The sequence below is a fragment of the Chamaea fasciata genome, unplaced genomic scaffold, assembly GCF_029207755.1.
Source record: "Chamaea fasciata isolate MVZ Bird 193981 ecotype frontalis unplaced genomic scaffold, bChaFas1.0.hap1 SCAF_1, whole genome shotgun sequence".
NCBI classification, from domain to species: domain Eukaryota; kingdom Metazoa; phylum Chordata; class Aves; order Passeriformes; family Sylviidae; genus Chamaea; species Chamaea fasciata.
The window spans coordinates 133,634,908-133,655,340 of record NW_027094086.1 but is presented as its reverse complement, the minus strand read 5'-3'; the positions used below and the strand labels follow the sequence as shown (position 1 = coordinate 133,655,340).

At 39.2% G+C, this 20,433-nt stretch overlaps 1 protein-coding gene across 5 annotated transcripts in view; it reads right to left on the bottom strand.

The window, feature by feature from the left end:
• CACNB2 (calcium voltage-gated channel auxiliary subunit beta 2) overlaps window positions 1–20,433 on the bottom strand; it is a 242,335-nt gene that overhangs the window by 91,491 nt on the left and 130,411 nt on the right. Inside the window, exon 1 of one of the 5 annotated variants that reach the window (XM_066198721.1) lies at window positions 13,344–13,643. The exons of the other annotated variants lie outside the window; for them this stretch is intronic. Within the exon in view, the coding sequence (XP_066054818.1) occupies window positions 13,344–13,376 (33 nt within the window). The 5' untranslated portion in view covers window positions 13,377–13,643. Of the gene's footprint in view, window positions 1–13,343; window positions 13,644–20,433 lie in introns of those variants that run through there. 5 annotated transcript variants of the gene reach the window in all.

The following is a 20,433-nucleotide window of genomic DNA, read 5'->3' as shown; positions in this document are numbered from 1 at the left end:
AAGATGGGAGGCTTAAAAGGGCAGGATATGTTTTATGCAACACAGAAACAGAAATGTGCTTGCTGCTGAAGATGGTGCTAATGATTAGATGCTAACCTGAAAGGAAATAAAATATAAATGAATTGCAAAAGAAAAAATCAAGGAAATCATCAAAGCAGCAAATGGTGTGATGAACTTTCATAATTCAGTGTTGGAATATTTTTTGTGTTCTGGGACATTCAAAGGTTAGAAAAATACAACAGACACTTTCCAGGATAACAACTGAACTCAGGTTTCTAAAACTATTGCAACCTAGAAGATCAAGAATTTTCTGGTTTTCAGATATAAGAGAACATCAGGAGCATTCTTTCTGATTCAGAATTTTGCCGGGTCAGGAGACCACATTACATCATATCCCTCACTGAACAACTTCCTCTTCTAGAAGATACATCAAATTTTGGGCCACTGATTGTTCTTTCATCTATTGTTGCAATACTTAATACTGGCAGAAAATACATGTTTCATCGCCCTGCCACAAACACCTCTGAGGAGCCTAGCTCCTTGCTGTTTTTAATCTCCTTGTAGATGCTGAGGGATCTCAACTCCAGGCTGTGCAATTCCTCAGGTGTATCTGTAAGTCAAATGATTCAGCCACAACCATCCTGGCAGATCTTCACTGATTCCCCTCTGATTTATCCACATCTTTCTGTTGGGGCACCAAAACTGGACACAGTAAGGCAGCTATGTTCTAATGAATGCCGTGATCATCTCCCCGGATAGAGTGCCTGTGCTACTTTTCACACAGTAATCAGGAGTTTGGGATTTCAAGAATCTGCAACTAGAAATGTAATAGAATTCTTCTCAAAAAAGAGGCAACATATTCATTAGGTAAACCTTTGCTTTTAGATTTGCTATACAACACTCAACTCGTTCAAAAGTTTTTAGACGAGCAGTATCTCATTTTGTTGTAAAGCGGTATTATTAATATGCTGCCAGAATCAATAAACTTTGTAAAATCCCTCAGATAAAGAGATTTCTTCCAACACAACCCTAGCAAGAGTTTGGTTACAAATCAGTCTCCAGCATGTGCTATGATGAAAAACACAAGAACAGAAAACTAGTTCTGCAAGTCTTACGGTGACAAAGTATTTTGTGCTAACTCTCATCAAAGAAATACAAACAAGCCTATGTCACCCCTGACAATTTGTTTCCTTCAGGAACTGCACTGGCTAGAGCCTGCTTTTTCCTCTCTGATCCATTGTTTGGAAAGGAAATTATTTTTTCCTTAAACTCATATGGTTATGCTCAGTCAAAAGTCATCTTTCTTCCAGTTTACAGGGGAATCAGTTTCTGCTTGAGGAATTAACACCCAAACATATCAGCTGTACCTCTGCTGCTATCACTGCTGGATTCCCACTGAGGGACAGGAATATGACAAAGGTGGCTCTGAGATTGCCACTCTGCTGGGCTAATTAGGTAAGCAACTCATATTTGGATGAGAGTCCAAAGATAAAGAAAGTGAACAAGGAGCAGCCAAAAGCAGGTAGGTGGATGATGGGCATCATTCAGATTATTCAGAGGATGAGGACCATGAGAAAGTAACAAAGAAGGACAAAGCTTCCAGAGGAGAACTATCAGGGTAATATGAGAGAAATACAAGAGAGTATTTCAAGCATGTAAGAGATGGATGGCAGGCCAATGAGCATTTCTGAACTTTTGCCAGTTCTTGCCACTCTCCAGTCTAGCAGTAGAGATCACAAAAGCAGGAAGAGATCTTTTCTAGGATGAAAAAAAATGTATAAAAATACCAAAAACAAACCAAAAAACCCCTTCAATGTTATTTGGGCTCATACACCTGGCATGATAAGGATAGTTTGTAAGCTGCTATCTTCCTTTTGTTTATTTCTAACAATACACATTTTTATAACATTTAATCATGTCTGTACTCTATGAAGCTTTCCATTAAAGCCAGCCAATAAATATCCAGCAGCTCTAGGCTCCTGAATTGAAGCACACAGGCAGAAAGCTAATTCCACAACAGGTTTTTTTTCTGCTTAAAAGCATTTGACAGGCACTCTGTGTTCACCCTGCTTTACATGAACCCTGTCCCCAAAGTGTGCATGGGCAGGCAAAAATTTAAAAATGCTAAAGAAACCCAAGATGCATCAGCTCTCCTAGGTCACACCTATGTCCCATTCAGTAGATTGTATTTGCACTGCTATACCACGATTCAATACATTTGTACTCAAAACCCCTCAAAGATTCTCCAGATACAATGCTAGATTACCTGGTCAGGCAAAAGTCAGAAGTCACCACTAAATTCAAGACAGAATTTTCATACTTTAAGAAATCCTCCTGGCTCTCAATATTATGACAGTGAAACTCCATTTCGGAGAAAAAAAAGGGGGTTGCTATCTTTCTTTCTTTTTTTTTTTTATTTTACCTTTATTCTTAACTGATTTCAATTAGGCTGAAACACTTATCACAAAATATTGAAATTTTTCATTTAAGTATACCAGAATGTCATTCTTGATTTCCACTGCTCTCCTTCCATCAGTCCTTCTGTAATAGTTATTCCATTTATGATCAGCAATAATTCAAAAAGTTAGCATCTCCCTTCCTGTTCAAAGTTTTTATGTTTACAATGCTTTTAAAAAGAGTCATGGCTTATTGTTTCCTTCATCATGCAGAAGAAAAGGAAATACTTGTTGCAGAAACTGGCACAGTAACACAAGTGTGCTCTTTTATAACCTCTCATGTTTTGTCAGTTGTCTGCAGACCTCAATCTTTTCATGATTTGAAAAGGTGTCAGTATTTTTTATTCCTGGTAATTTTCAAAATCATCATAGCCTATGATCTCCATAGCAGTTTCTTCTTGTTTCCTCACTTGATTATGCTAAAACAGAACTTATTTAAACTGAATAGCATTGCATTCACATCATAAAATCTGCCAGAGAAGTGCAAGGACAACATTTTCAATTGTTACAAGTCAAGCTGATCCAGAAAACACGTGAAACTGGCAGGACTAATCTCTCCCACCAGACTTACAGATGTCCAGGTTTATTTAAAATAACCCTAAGTGAAACAACACAATTTGCAGTGTTTAGATTTTTTTAAATGTATGCATTTTACTGGGAGGCATCTGATTACAGGAATATCTCAAATTTTATTCCTGTGGTGACAAGGCAAAAACAGCTATAGGAAATGGCTTCCGCTGAACTGTTTTCTCCCCCAGCACACCAGGACAGTCCCATCCAGCCCATTTCCCAGATGTTCTTGCTGAAAATTCCACAGAATCTCTGGATCCAAAGTGATGAGAACATTACTTTGTACTAAAAACACATGGCTGAACTGAATTATTCATTTTTCCTTACAAATCTATGTTCTTGGCAGGAGAGGAGGGGGATAACTTTCATGCATGCATAGGAAAACTCTTAGAAGGTAAAGCAGCTTAAGTTATCAGGAAATAGGTGTATGTGGTGGTTATTTAAAAGATAAAGAGCTTTTCTCACTGTCAAGTTCAAGTGAAATATCCATCAGCAAAATCAAAATTTCACATATGGTACTAAGGTCTTGCACAGGGAACCTTATGATTTCACTTAAGCATGTCTGAAGGCCACCCATGTTCTTGCCAGGATGTCTATAATGGATAACAGAATTACAGTACACAATATGAGTTATTCGATTGTAGAAGGAATTAAGGGAAACAACACAAGTTTCTTAAACATATGAGGTAAACCACAATATGATACATATGGTAAATTGACTATATATGAACAACAATCTAATACCTCTTTCGTATCTCACTTTATAGATATTATGTCCATATTTACATGGAATCCAGATGAAGGCAAAAGAATCACAGTGAATTAAAGACTAAAGGCCTACAATTTCAGAATTATGCCAGGCATCCTTCACTAACAGAAACTAAATCGTGGGCAACTGCTGGACAAGATGAAAATTTCTAACAGTGAGTTTTGACTTATGATGTAAAAAACATGGGGATTCCTCCTTTGTGCCCTGAAAATTTTTATACAGCCTGCATTCTCTCAGTGGAATCAAAGAAAAAAGTAGACTGGTGAGAGGACACGTGGAGGAAAGAACATCTAGTCCAACCTCCTGCTCAATAATACCATATTCAAAGCCAGAGCAGATTGTTCAGGACCCTGTCTAGTTGAGGTCTGACAATTTCCATGGATTAAAATTTTGCAACTTTACAAAGAGTTTTAATCTCCTACACCAGATAAAAATGTAAAGAAGTTGTAAGAGTAATTATGTCTTAGGATAATAAACTCTGAAGTTTGACATTTAGGCTCAAAAATTAGCCTGCTGAGCTGCCTCCACAAGCAGATAAAAAGAATTCTATGAAGATATACACAAAGTCAATTTTAGTAAAGCCCATTTCTGCACATATAATGAACTTCAATTACCTCCAGTGAAGGAAAAACTAAGTCTGTCATTTCCTTTCAGGCAAATATACTTTATAAAAAGACATGTAGAGATCTTTTTCCCGTCCTACTTAGTTGTTACTTAAAGGAATAGCTTTGAAATGCAATTATGTTCTTATGATACTCAACTAGTAATATTAATGTATCAGCCTTGCTCCCATAAACTGGCCTATCACTGTTCCCTCTGCTTAAAAATCCTTGTAATGGTCTACCTGTCCTTATACTGAAGCACTCAGCTGAGTAGGAAGCACTTTTATTTTTTATTTCTGAAACAAAATTGCTTTGCTTATACCAATAAAAATTACTTTGATTTAAAGAATTTATTTTTAATAAGAACATCTGTATATATATTTGCAAAAAACACAGAAACTGCCTTAAAAAAGTTTTTAAAAAAAAGTATTAACCCAAATTCTTATTAATTCCATTTGACTGGTTTGTAAGCTCTAACACAACTCTAAAATTGTATCATAAACCATAAAATATAGTATGGAAATCTAAAATTTTAAACACAAAAAAATTCTGTGCATTGCTAAATTAAAATGTATAGAATCACACTGTGTTGTAAATGACAACGTAAAATGAAATGTGCACAGGAGAATTTCCCAAGGATTTTAATCTTTCATTTCTCAGGGAAAAAAAAAAAAAAAAAAAAAGAGAAAATAAAAACTTTTAAAATGGCTGATTCCTATGGGTCTGTAGTTACAGCAATGAAAAGCCCAAGTTTTGCTAAATTTTCTCCCGGCAGAATCTTAGCCATTAATGTGGTCAGAGATGTATAAAATAATAAACAATAATAAAAAAGCATGACTATCATTACCCACTTCTGTGTAAAAAAAAAGAATTGATGATTCCTATTAAAGATGTGTTACCTATCCTCAGGACTTTGTAATTCTTGTTCATCAGCTGAAGTAATTATCTGGAAAGTAACATGGAGTGTAAGTAAACAAACAGCATTTCATTTAGTCAGTCCAGTTGCTGGAGCTTGTTAATAATTTAGAGAAGACATGCCTTCATGACAATAGATGTCCATGACTTCGATAAAGAGGTAGATGGATTTTTCTCTGTGATAGCCTTCCTGAGAGCCAGTGTTAAATAAAAACAAATAACAGATTTGCTCCAATCAGCTGCTTCTGAATTTGTTCATCAGAACAAATCATGTTACTTATTATCATCTACTGGAAAACAAAAACATACTCCCAAACAGACATAAACACACAGCCTCAACTGTAAAAGAAGAAGAAAACAAAGGGAAAAAAAAAAAAGAAAAAAAAGAAAAAAAAAAAGGACTTGTGCCCCAAAAAGACTATCAAAGAAACTTCATATCAAATATTCGGAAATGGGATTTTTGCTCCTTGGTTTCCCTGTGTGGAAAGTTTCTATCAAAATGCCACTGGACTATATCCAGCCTGCCTGCTAGGAGTGCTTAATTGAGCTGTTGTAACTGCTAGAGTTTTGAAAGGTCAAGAGAGCAAGAAGCTATGCAGACTGCCAGACACCACCTCTCACACCACTGATGGGAGAGCAGTTGTGCTACCCAGGATGGAGAGTCTAAAAGAGGCAGTCTGCTGCAGCAGGCACGGATGGCAGACAGCGTGAACAGGCCTGCTTGGCTTCAGCTCTCCATATGTGCTGTAGGGAAGTCACGATTTCCAGTTTGCACATACAACATCTTCTGCCACCCCTTCTGCTCCCTTACATCCATCCACAGGCTAAACAACGTACACACCAAAATGCATGCCACAAATACTTAATTGGGAAACAAACTTCAAAGTAACACCATTGTTAAAGGTAGAACTTTGAGGTCCCTGCAAGATCTGGATTTATTTTGTACCATATTCATGCACAGCATATGCATGTCCCATTTCCTTAACTAAAGACATTCAAGCCACCTTCTTCTAAATATCTCAACTTCTGCATGTAGGGCTCCACCCCAAGCATTATAAATTGATTATTTAAACCACATGCCATTAATATCTTTTACCCAGAGGACATCTCTAGTTACATAGGTCTCCTAACATTTAATTAAATAAGAACTATGAATATATGCGGCATAAGAGGGAGGAAGTTGTAAATAATTTCCAAAAGCCTGGACACACACACACACACAGTGTGCAGAGGAATCCAAGAATTAATTATGCAGCTACATAAATCAGAGAAGCCCAACTAACTAGCTTGTAGTTAACTCTGTACTGCCCTGCCTAGATTACTGCTCCTACCATTAACACTTGTTATGGCTACATTAGCTTTAGCTTCATTCAAATTCCTCACTGAAAAATAGCCCTTTTTTTGTTGTTGTTTTGTGGTTTTGGGGGGTTTTTTTGTTTGTTTGTTTTTTTGTATCAAGGCCTGTAAAATAAATGATGAACAGGGAATAGAAAAACTCAAGTATTCCTGATCATGTAGTTATCAGGTTATATTTTGTTTTTTACCAGTCTGGTTCACATCACTGAGGTAAAGTGCCTTGTGTGCAGCATGGGGCTGATCAGTGCATTGCCAGGAAGTAGGTCATTATCATGGCCATTTCTTTCAGATGGAAATCAACTGAAACCAAGACCAATAGGTGAATTTACAGATTTCATCAGGCCTTGGTGCTATCAATACACTCAGGAGCCAGGTCCTGGAGAGACTTCCTTCCCTCCTTCCCACTTCTGTCTCACAAATGGAGAAACAGCTGAGAGGTTCAGTGCTCCCTCAAACAGTTTGGTGGGATTTTGAAGTACTTTCACTTTGTTATTTTTTCTTGGTGTTTGTGAGATGAACTGCACTAGTCCTTCCAACCCAGGCCAGTTTTCATATTCCATTTCTCTTACAGTCTACTCCTTCAACAGAAGTAAACTTCTCTTTTGCTATTTTACTACCTGGAGCTGGTCACTGGGGTCTGTTTCTAAATGTCAGAAACCATTTGACTTTCACAGGGCTCCCTCTCACACATGCCTCAGGCACAAACCTGCTCCTCAAACATCATGCACTCCCCAGGATCCTCTTCCACAGTAAGAGAAATGTTCATTCCCTTCCTTCATTGCATTCAGACACCACTCGGCACTAAACCAGTGCAAAAGGATCTAGATAAATTGCAGTCATTGACTTGCCTCGTATTTTTTGTTGGAAATACCTATTCCTAAAAGTTCTTTTCCTGAAGGGAGAAACTCTTTAATCTCCCAGAGCTCCACCCTCCCCAGGACCCTAAATTTAAAAAACAAGTGTTCTGCGCTCTACACAAGGGACAGTGGATCCACTGCTCACAGACTCACATACATAACAGGGCCTACAGCTCGAGCCTCAACCCTTGGCCTCCACAGAGCTCTCCACCTTTTTATTGACAGTTCACGTGTTGGACTGTGGGGACAGAGGTAGGGGAAGGTCAGACACACAATAAATACCTTCAATACACTCTCAAAAAAAAAAGGGCTCCATCCTCAGTCACTGAAATTCAAATTAAAGACAGGAGGCAAGGAAATAGAAGCTATATGAAGGTCAAACAGTAATATCATCATTAAAAGATCTACTTCACATAAACTACAGGATGTTAGACTAAACACTGTTTTTTCTCTGGGGAAAAAAGTATGGTCACTACAGCTGTGCAAATCACTAACTGGCAAGTACACTGGCTGTCTTGGGAGTAACACAGAAATGACCAATACTTTCCTCTGCATGGGTTTATTATGACTTTTCTCTCTAGTGTTTCCCTATTCTAAAGTGAAACTGTTTCAGGAGCCGTTCTGCTATACCATTGAAAGCAGCAGCCCTCCCAGGCTTCCCTTGGGGAAATCCCAAAACTCATATGCAGTGCTTAAAGCACAGCTGCCAGGTCTCTGAGCTAGTTATGGGGATTGATGCCATACAGAATGACCCTCATTTTTCCAGTTTAGGAAAAGGAAACTGTATTGCTTCTACACTTAAGCTTCTACACTTATGCAGAGAACATAAAGGAAAAAGGCTTGCTAAGGGTGACTGTTTCACAAATCTACATCCAGCTCTGGATGTAAGCCCATCTATCTTCATGTATAAGCACTTGTTTCTTCCACACAAGAGTTCTTCCCACTAAACACACAGTCTCAGGCATGAATAACTCTGTATCTTGTGCAGCTGTACAATATTTGCAGTTGAAAATTAACCGATTGTTATTGTCACTAGAAACAAACTAAGCGTCTCCTAAAATTTAAAGATAAAGAATCAAAATGTCAAAGGATTTTTCAAAGGATGGACTCATAGCTCTAAAGTAAACCTCAGAGAGTGAATTTAATTTGATTGCCTTTCAGGTCTGTAATTCAAGTTACACTCACGTGTTGTACAACTTATCTATCTGAACACAGCATTAGATGTTGTTGCCTTAGGTTGAACTAAGGTGAACATGGAAAAGTCATTCCAAAATCTTGTGGCTAACTTTTTAGTGTTCTGCCACAGATAATCTGTGAAACTATCCCTGTCATAATAAACAATGCAATTCAAGGGAGAGGTTCCCAAAGAAGCAATTCTGATTTAGGATTTTCAGACACGTTCCCATGTCAATGCACAGTATGATGAAAACTGTTGCTAAAAAGTTACAAGTGACTCTCTCCAATCTTAAACAATATCCTTTTCTGCCTTCACTCAGTTGCTGAAATAGGGTAAGTAGCAATGACTCAGAGTGAAGACATTATTGTGTTCTCCCTATTGATTTCTAGGATTTAGAATAATTCTAAAATAGGTGGGGTTTTCTCTTTAAAATTAGTCCTATCAGAGAACGCCTGTACACACAGAATTGGGATCTGATTCACAAAGAACAGTCAAAAAGTAACTCTTCTCAAACCTGAATGACCTTTGACTGATCCAAGATATTCCCCTCCTTTAGAAATTTAGCAGACAGATTTTCATACTTTTTGGAAGATAATTCTGCCTGGCAGGAGCCATGCATAAAACTGGAATTTATCAACATCATACTTAATATTCCAAAAGAAGTGCTCCATCCTTCAAGAGGACATAGGCAAACTCAACAGGAGTGAAAATTTAATTTAAATAGACAAGTTCAAAACTTTTGCCTGGAGAACACAAGTGACAAATGCTGGATTTCCAAGGCAACGGAAACATATGCTCTGGACATCACAAGCAATTCACTGGACTTATAAGGAGGTTTCCCAGTCTTTGTAAGGATATTTTCCAAGTAAAATATCTATGGAGATCATAGTTTTGAGTTTCTTAGGAAGATTAAAAACTGATCACAAAAATCTAAAAGTTGCATGTAATAGAGTGAATGAAATTCAATGGTTTTTCTTAAATGACCAGTAAGCAAGAAAACTTGCTGCCTCTGAATTACTCTTCTAAAAGAATACCTTCCAAGTGATTAGATTTTTCTCAGGAGAAATCCTAATTAACCTTACACTTACCATCACAGTGGTTGATCATGCTAATACAACAGAGCCCAAAGTCTCTGCCAGGAGAGACTGCTGGCACAAAGGAGTGACAAAACACTAAAAGTGTCCTGTGCCCCACTGGGGACAAGTCGGCACCATCAGCCCTGGCACACCTCCATCAGGGCCCCAGGAAGGCAGGAGGGATGTGGCTGGCTGCCCATCACCCACAGCCCTGGCAAGGCCCACCTGAGGGAGGAAGAGCAGATGTTCTGCAGCCATGGCAAATGCACGGCTGGGAAGTGCAGCATGGTGGCACAGGAGAGCCCCCCAGACTTGCAAGCACCATATAGAGTCCCACCATCCCTTATGTGAAACTCTAAAGACTGTTGGGAGGAAGTTTTAGATGTTTTTGTTTTAGGACAGCAATGCAGACTATGATCTACCAGGCATCTGGGAAAAGGACCTCTCTCTGTTTCAGTTTTGATGAACTACTCCAATTCTGTTTAATTTATTTATCTACTCCCTTTAACCAGAGGTTTACTTCACAAACAAACAGGAAAAGGCCTAAACAAACAAGTTACAGCCACAAACGAGACTGCTGGGCCTGCATCTTCTTATAGTTTCTTGTATTTATGAAATTAAACTGCTTACTGTAGTCAAACAAATCTACTTTGCCAAGTATGTGGCAAAGGATGCCTGAAAAGATTCTGTATGTTTATCAGTCATAAAGAGCTTAACAAGCACCTAAAGTTTTAAAATGTAATGTGAAAGACACTGCATACCAAGTTAGAACATTTATGAAAATACTAACAGAAACAGGAAAGGACCACTGCTACCTGGTTTTATGATTAATTTCAAAAATATAGCTTTTGTCACTGTGTCATGACAGTTTGTTTTCATTTTTAATATTAAATGGTCATAAACCCAGCTTTTTTCTTTTGATAACTGGTTCTTAAGCAATATTACCTTTGTCAGGTGGGGATGGTGGGAGATGGTATCAAAGTTGATTATCACTGCCATCAGATATCTGGACTTATTATACACTCAGAGTAAGCTAATAATCCAAGCTTGTTTATACACAAGAACAGAAAGAAAGCAAAGTGGATGAAAAAGTTGGTAGTACCAGTCTGTGGCACTTCACTATTAAATTCAACTGAGTTAGAATACCACTTCAGATATTCCTGTTTCTGCAAATGTGTGTGCATGCTCATGTGGACATACGTATGTGTGTATGAAATTCAAACAGTGATCACATCCAGTTCCATTTCTCTACTACTCTATTTAAATATTGAGTTTTAAGAGATGGATTTACTGAATTCCTCTAAGAGATTCTTTAATGATGCTATGCTTCTTTTCATCAGTAGTCTCCTCCCTAGGATAAAAGCAAATTTTATATGCATAGCTAGAATTCCTTAAGCTTATTTACATTTGCTTTAAATTAATAGTAAACTTAAAATTAAACCCTGAAATTCTTCACTGTCACTTTTCACTCTCTTTGTCCTTCAGTGACTCAAGTAATTGTGTGGGAAGATAAAACAAATGCCTTTTCTACAGTACAGAGCATATGGCTCCATGAACAACAGATCTGTACAGATAGAAGTTTCACATTGATTTAGCTTTTACTGAACAATAAAAGTGTTTTTCAAGCTTTATGTACACCATCAAGTCTATTTTACTCATCACTGAGTAAAGAAAACATCTTGGTAAGTCTGGCTGCCAAAATAACACCAAAAAAGTACATCCTTATTTTCCCCTGAACTGTCTTGCTCTAAAGAAGAACTAAGAAGAAAAAACTCAAATGATATTTTAGTTTGCACTTAGTGACACATTTTGTTTGAACAGACCATTACTCTTCAGTTTCAGGGACCTCAAGAGATACCAAAGAGAACAAAAATAAAAACAACAACAACTACAACAAAGAAAAGGAAATAAACAACCCCACACAATTCATGGTGGGCTCTTTCTTCTATTGATGCTATTTCACTTTGCTCAACTATGTCGTAGAAAAGGGACTGGAACAAGATGGCTCATGTGCCTGAAAAAGTTGTCTCAAACATTAAACTGTTTTCTATGACACAGAATACTTCGAGATTTTTTAGAAGCTGAAACACTATCAGAGAAAGAGACTGAGATTTGAATCCAAAGCTTTATTATCATTCTTCAGTCATCTAAGTTATTTTCAAGACATTTTAAAATTTCAGACTTGCTTGCTGTATGAACCAGGAACTCCACACGCTACAATGGAATGAAGAACAAAATGCAAAAATCTGTTAAGAGCAGTTTGCAACCCTTTCCGAATATCTGAATGTAACCAATTATAAATATTAAAAAAAAAAAAAAGCAGCTTCAAAGTTTGACACTCTCTCCCACTCTACAATTTTTATATACAAGTACACATTCTATAGCATAATCACCGTGGCTTACTGCTTTGGAAAAACTAAGTTCTTTCCAGCTCCCTAGCTTGGTTTGTGAAAGTTTGTGCAAGTCACACATACACAAATGAGTTCAATGCGCAGATAGCTGCACTTATATTATTTTCCTGAATGTCTTCTACATTTGTTGCATCTCAAAAACATATCTGGTTGGAATTTAAAAAAGGATAAGAAAGAGGGAAAAAATCCAAAACAACTAAATTAATCCGTTGAAATGTATTGTAGAACCCAGACTGCCATAAAAGGCCCTTTCATACTTCAAAGATCAACTTCAATAATCAAAACAAAACATTTACAATTGCCAATTATATGCAAAGAATGTAGCACATTTTAGCTTGTGAAATTTATTTTTATGTTGTATAGTAGAGTTCATACATATTTTTCAGTGCTTTTCTTCCCCAAAGCTCCTCAGATTTGGACTTGGTCACAAATGTGTGTGGGTGGAAGAATCCATCCATTTTGCCTACAGTGTAGCACTTGAACCACAGGCTGCAAAATTACAAACTTTTATGTCAGCTAACAACGTCATGCAAAAGTGTGGAGCTGTTAGTCGTTTTCTTCCGGTCTTCTCTGACATCATCGACTTTTTTCCAATACTGTTTTACACACATACTTAAGTAAAGACTGTCAGATCTTAACGTGGGTGTGTTTGGGTTTTTATAAGCCAGCTCTTTTGATGGGACGCTGCACTACATTACAATGACATGCTCTGAACTGTCCAAAAGGAATGGTTTGGCAGCCTCCCCACAAACATACTATTAAGGCCAGTTCCGTAAGCTCCTTGTAGTCCATTTACATTACAAAGTATTCGACAAATTCTGAATTATTTGGAGGCGTGGGTTTGCTTAACTCAGAGTCCAAATATCCTCATAATACTCAGTAGTTAACTACTTTCAATATCACCACAATGCAATAAACAAGACAAGGAAAGTAAATTCAGTGTTATTTAGCTCGTGCCCCACTACTTGAAGAAGTTGAAGAACTTGAAGAAAAATGTCATATTTAAACCGCAATCGAATTGGTGAATACTAAAGTTCAAACACAATAAAAACGGTATTGACAAAAATTCAAGGCTGCCCAATAAAGTCTGGGATTGGAACATTAAAAGTAAATAACAACTAAGAAGAAAAAAAAATCACTAGTTTACGTCTTACCACTTCGTACTCCTCACTGCCAAAAAGGTACATAGTTACTGCTTCGCAGTCTGACACCAGTTGCCCCGGGCGCCCCGTCGCCTAAAGTCGGATCTTCCACTGCATCCTCAGCTCCCGTGTCCCAGCCGGGCAGGCTTCCCAGGCTGCCTTCCCACGCCTGGGCTGCTCCCGAGGCACCGGGGCTCCCGGGCATGAACTCCGAGTCTGCTGCGAGGGCCGCGGGACCGGCGGGATGGAAAACTGCGAAACTCGGCGGGCGGCAGCGGCAGCCCCGCGCCCCTCCGGAGCCGTGCGGGGCGGGCCGGGCCGGGCGGAGGGACGGGGCGGGCAGCCCCAGCCGGGGCCGGGCGGAGCGGGGCGGGCTGAGGGACGGCACGGGACGGGACGGGGCGGTGCGGGGTGAAGGACGGGGCGGTGCGGACAGAGGGAAGGGGCGGTGCGGGCAGCGGGGGGCGGCAGCGCCGCGTTCCGGCCCGGCCCCGTCTGGCGCGACACCGCCCGAATCGTGTGCGAGGAAAGCGCGGCCGGGAGAGCCCCGACAGGGACCGGAGAGCCCGGGAGCAGCGGCCGGGGCCGGGCAGGGGGCACCGGCTGAGCCGCGGGTGCTCGGTTCATACGTAGCCCTCGCTGCTCTGCCTGTGCTGCAGAAACCCATGCAGCTATCTCAGTGTCTGTGTCTTAAAAAAGAAAAATGTCCTCTGAAAAACAAACAAACAAGCGAACAGCCCAGAATAGTTGCCCTTTTGCATGTTTCGCTCGCTTCCTTGCTTTCTCGCACTGATTAGTCCCACACTGCTCTGTAAACACAGTGTAACTTTATCTCCGTAGCACAATTGCACCCAGGTAAATGAGAAGTTACACCCGCTGCCCCCACAGGGCACGGGAAGCGGATCCGACACGCAATACCACACCGGGACAGAAGAATCCGAGCACCCGCAGAGCTCCTGGCCAACTTCTAGTCCAGGCAGAGCAGGCAAGAAAGAGTAAAAGAAGCCAAAGAGCAGAATAAAACACAACTAAAACACTTCAGAGACTAATTCACCAACTGCATCCCCAAACTAATATTAAAATGGGGCTTTAAAATAAAGCCCATTAAAGATGGTTTAGGAATATATCATAAAATAAACCAGGCACGCAGAAATATTGCCCTTTGGGAAAGGCTGTTCTTTATAAATGAGGAAGAGGCCACCAGTCGGCACCAGTAACACAACCCTGACCAAAACTGCTTTCAAACAGCACTATGAAACCAATCTGTTCTCAGCTCAGACCTCTCGATTCCTTACAATTGATAATGCTGCTAAGCACTATATCCTTTAACCAGAACTATACATAAGCACCAAGAAAAAAATATAGAATACGTAATGTCCTAAGGAGGGAATGTGTGGGTGCATGCTTGCCAATTTATATCTATAATCAAGTTAATATAATATACACAGTATCTCATGACAAGATATAGCATTGAGAACCATTTGTGCTACTCAATTTCCTTCTCTTCCACAGAAGAAAAAGAACCTCTTTCCTAACAAAAGTAGCAAATGAAGTAATTCGAATACATTGTAAATATCTTCCCTGTTCCTTCCCCTGCATCATCCCCTGCTTATTTTAAATAGATCTTATCTTCACTAACTCAGTTTCTTTGCGTGATTAGTAGTATGTTCTTCTCTCAATCTGTTTTCTCTGTCAAAAGAGACCTTTCCTTTAGTCCTCTGTTGACTATACGTGATATGACTTATGAGTCTGGGTTTTTTTACGTTCTTGAATGTATCCACAAGCAGAGTTAAACCCAAGAAAATGGTTGGAAAAGGGCAAATTAGAAATCAGAAGACATTAATTTCATTTCCAACCATATGTTTACAAAATAGCATTAGTTTAATCTGTCAGCTGAACTGGTCACTTTGCATTATATCAATTGCAAATTACGCTTCAAACAAATAATATCATAATAGTGCATTCCCAGAGAGTAAATAAACCATGAACCATCCCTGCATGGAGGCTAACAGGCGTCAGACACCTCTACTGGAATGTAATAACCACTTGTCCAACTCGGTTGCTCCTATTGATGCTGAACAAGTGTGGTCACACACACTTATTAGCTTTAATGTAATTGCCTAAGCTTTCCCGCACTGTGTTTTTAGTGTGAAACCACACCTGTCAATACTGGCAAAGCCAGTGTCATCACACATTACTTTGCTTGTCTGATACAGCTCTTGTAAGCAATTAAAATTTGGGTGCCATAGCTTGATTGCTCCCTTTTGGATATGGCTTTCACAACTGATTTGGAGAGAAAAAAAAAGACCCAGCAGGAATGTTATGAGTACTTCTAACATCAAAAATAAGGAAAACATATTGCTTTCTATGTATTAAAAATTGTTATACTTTTTAAAAATCATTTCATCAGCTCGTGTACTTTGGGAATGAATATGAAATCAGGGAGGATGGCAGTTCACATACACTCAACAGAGACTTAGGGCATTATTCAGGCTGTCACCATAAGTGACTTTCATGTCACAAGTAATTCTCCCTACAGACAGCACAAGCAGCCAGAGTCTGGCAGCTTGGACAGTAAAGAAGCTGAATTGCTCATTGCTCTCTTGAATTGAAACATCATGACAGGTACCAAAGTCTGTCTCAGGGCTCCACAAAGCAAATTTGCATATAGCTTTTATGGTTCAAGAATTAAAAGTCTGCAAAAATGCCACCCCTGTTGAGGGTGTTTAAACTCAGCAAAGCAGTGCTGGATGACCTGTGCTCCTCTTCCAGCTAAGTGACAGCACAGGGTTTTTGCTGCACATTGTTCCCCCAGTAGCTTAGTGTGGCAAGGGATTGACCAGCAGAGGTGGGCAGAGTCTCTCCAGTGCTGACCCTTGCAGACACAATGCCATGATCCACACAGAAAGAGTGAGCAGAGAAGTGGAGGAGATGGAGGAGTGTGAAGGGGCCGTGGAGAGGGAGAGAGAGGTTGGAAAAAGGAATCTGTGAACAGTGGGGCTGGAGAGGTGGTGGGATGGTAAAAGAAGAAAACCAGAGTGCAGAACAAGGATGGATGGAAGCAGTGTGACCCACAGAGAGGAGAGTCTACAAGCCAGGTCAGAAGACAGGAATTAAGGTTATGCAAGAAAATGTTCATGGCACGCAGGGAGCACAATAAGATTTGAAAAGGCCTTCAAAGAGACTAGCCTAAAGCTAGGAGGTAACCAGAAAGGAATGGAATGGTGTGGACCAGGACAGAAATGCTGAGATCGGATGCCTGGGCAGAACTGGCTGATCAAGCAAATATGGGCCATCGGAAAACCTGTATGTTGGAGACTGCAGCAAAAGACAAAGTTGCTACTCTATTTTTGGAATAGAATGGAACTGGGATGAAGGCAGAAAGTGTCAAAGGCACAGAAATAGGTCTAAAAATACGGTAGGTGGAAACAAAGCTAAGGGTGGAATTGCTCCTCTCCCCAGCTGGCACTTTTCGGCAGGACATGTTCTTGCAGATGTGTGTCAGAGAGCTACACCAACATGACTTGATGAAGACTGGGCCTTAAGAACGAGCATTCAGACTAAAGAAAAATAAAGTACTGCTACTGTGAGAGTCAAGACAGTCTGAAATGATGAAGTAAATCACAAAGATAAAGTAAATCAACATATACAAGCACATTTAAAGTAGCTCTTGCTCATCTGTGGAAGCCAAGACAGCAATAGCAATATTAATCATGAGTTAACAGAGGCAAACAGGTACAAACACAGGTGTGTCACAATGTGTGGACTTCATTTTCCCTGATTGCTTCCGTAAATTTTGTCCCTTTCATAAAAATCTACTAAAGTGTATCATATCTAGTGGAAGGGGAGTAAAGAAGACAGAGTCAGACCCTTCTCAGTGGCTCCTAATGAAAAAACAATTGAAATATAGGAAAATATATTTGAACACAGAGAATATTTTTTTGTATGATAGGGTTTGTTTTGTTGTATTTTTTTATTTTACTGTGAGGGTGAGAGAGCATTGGCACAGATTGCCCAGGGAGGTTGTGGAGTCTCAATCCCTAGAGACAGTCAAAACCCATCTGAACACGGTCTTGGGTTGCCAGCTCTAGGTGGCCTTGCTCTGAGCAGGTAGCTGGAACAGCTCCAGAGGTTCATTTTGACTTCAACCACTCCGTAAAACTGTAAAAAATTAACTAAAAATTATCTGATTCACATTGATATTTTAGGGATTCCATCTCTCCATTTTAATTTTCAAAGACTAAGCATAATAACTTTTCAGATTGTCAAAGAGACTAGCATTTAACTCTGGTATTTAAACCCTGACCCATGTCTTTTAAGCATAACTATGAACTGTCTACACTATAAATAGCTTTGTATATCATAGTACTTCAACACAGTGCCTTTGGGAAAACAAACAGAAAAAAATGCTGACATGGTTGTCAAGGTTAATAGACTAAACAGACCTTTCTTGATAAACAAGAATCTTTCAGCTTGTATCCAACAGTAACAACATTTTTTTCCTTCGGGAACTCTAATGGAAAGCAATTGACTCTCTCTTACCTAATTCAGATTCAAATTCAAATCCCGGTGAAGAATGTCAACAGCTTGTAACTCCTTTACAAAGCTAGCAACAAGAATTGCCTCTTGTAAATGTGAATGTTTCATGGTAAGGGAACTTTTGGCAAAAAAAACTCTGAATAAGCTGTTCCCTCTCACATATGGCACAAAAGAGCAAGAGCTATTTCGCTCTAATTTCCCTGCATCCAAACTATCCCATTCCATCCCCTCCCACACTAGCACTGAGTAATTTCTTAACAAGGTTATCTATATGTGAAAATTATGGCTAGGAACTAATTTTTTAGTTTTTCCTATGAATTTTAGCTCTCCCATTGATTTTCTCCCATAGGGGTCACTCTAACTGTGAGCAGCACACTTCCAGCAACATAAACCTAAATTTTCAGGAGTGCTACTGCCCTGAAAGAGCTACAGCATGGATTTGAAGCCCAAGCTGCCTTGTTCCTCTGGACATCAGCAAATTTAGAAGAATGGGTCTTTTCCAGTCTATCTCATTGCCACTGTAACTCTCTGAACACTGTGTGTTGGTGACTGCAGGGTCTCAGCAGTTAAGAACAACTGAAATAAGACTCCACATTCTAAGAAACATCCAAGTGTTTTATGAAAATGATAGGACTGTCTCAGCAAGGAAGCCTGAGAGCATGTTAACCCAGAAGAATTAAAAGCTTGCTCATAGCACCATGTTGCTCAGAGACTTTCATGACAGGTTAAGTAATCCAGTTGGAGTTTCCCAGACTCGTGCTAAACACAACTATTTGTGTACTGGGGGTAGGTAAGGAGGGGGATGGCAGGGCCAGGACACAATTTGGACCACTTCCTTCTCTTGAATGATACCGTCTTTTCTTTTAGAAGCATCCCTCAAAAGAAATAGCGTGGTTTGGGGCAAGTTAAAAGGGGTTTTTTGTTTGTTCGTTTGATTTTCATACCAGCAGAAGTGATGGGCAGCATCCCTGAATATGGTGCAGATTCCAAATTATCAAGATACACGGCATTCATTTCCAGAAGATTTTGTATTTCTTTTCTGAATTTATCCATTTTACATCCAACCACAGAATTAAAACCCATCTCCTTCCATAAAATTCCATGCATCATGTAGGATGCTTGTAATTCTCCCTTACAGATGGTGTACATCTCAAAGAGGGTTGTTAAGTAAAATTTTATTCTGTGAGATTTAGTTTATGTATATAATCAACCAGTGTCAACTAATTCAAGATGCAATAATTAAATACTTCCTTAAGATTAATGTCACATCTTAAATCTCAAAACCAAATTTCAAATAAATGAATAATAAAATCTGAAAGTATGCCCATGGATGTACTGGAATGCTATATAAATTTTATTTTTAAACATTAAAGCTGCTTATCATTTGCAGATTGTTTTTGGTTATTATGGTTACCATTCTCTAACACAATCCAATCTGCCTGCACTTTTCTATTTCGGTCTACAGGAGTGATAACATTAACAGCAGACTTAACTTCTCAACTTGCAAACATACATACATAAGGGGCACAAGCTATCTCCTGCTGCACTGAAAGATAACGTGAGTATGTTGTCAGAGTGTCACAGAAATAACAAACTGCTGTTCTCCCTGCAGTCAGATGTTAAAACATTTGATCCAACTCGCAATGAGTGTCAGAAACACAGCATGTTTGAAAACATTTGTATTACAGATACATAATACAGATATCTGTTGTGTTATGAATCCTCTGCATCACTGAGATATCAGAAAAGTGCTATAAATGCTATGAAGTTGGAAAATCTGCCCATAGGTGATTGTTCCCATGCGTGGGCAAGATTTTTTATTTTTATTTTTTACATGTGATGTAGAGTCATGTGGAACATTGTCTTCTCAAAGCCTTGCTGCAGTGAAACACAGAGAACAGAGAGAGAGACAGAAAGAACAATTCAAGTGCTCAACATGTTGTTGCTGGTCTAGGACGGTCACAGAAATCACCTGCATCTGAATGTGCTGCCAAACACTTCTGAAACAGCAATAAATTCTATCACAGCTTTAAGTGGCTGGAAGAAAAAAATAATTCAACAACCATATTTCAAAAACTAATACCCTGAGTATTAAAAACGAGATAATGTTCGCTTTATGTATTAATTGCAAAATGGGAGATGAATATACTTTTGAGCACAAGAATATCAATAAAAGAAAAAACCTGGACAGAGAACACTTATTATCTTGAAGTGGAATATATAAAACTTACACAATGCTGTAGAAACAGCTTGTGCTGGCTATTTTTCCTTAAAAAATATATCTTTCCACTGAAAGTTTACTACTTTAACTCCATAGTGTTACCCGTACATGAATGCAACATTAAATAAATGGTTTTTTAATGTCAGTGAAAGGCTTTCACCTCTCACACTCAGCACTTGTCTGCTTCTGGGGGCACTGAAATGTTTCAAGTGCCATGGGCTACTCCATCATGGCCAGATGCTGATTGTCCACAGCTGGAGACTCATGAATAACTTTGACTCATAGCTGTGCACAGGAGTTACCCCAGACTATTAGGAATATTACCCTCTGGCAACATCCCCA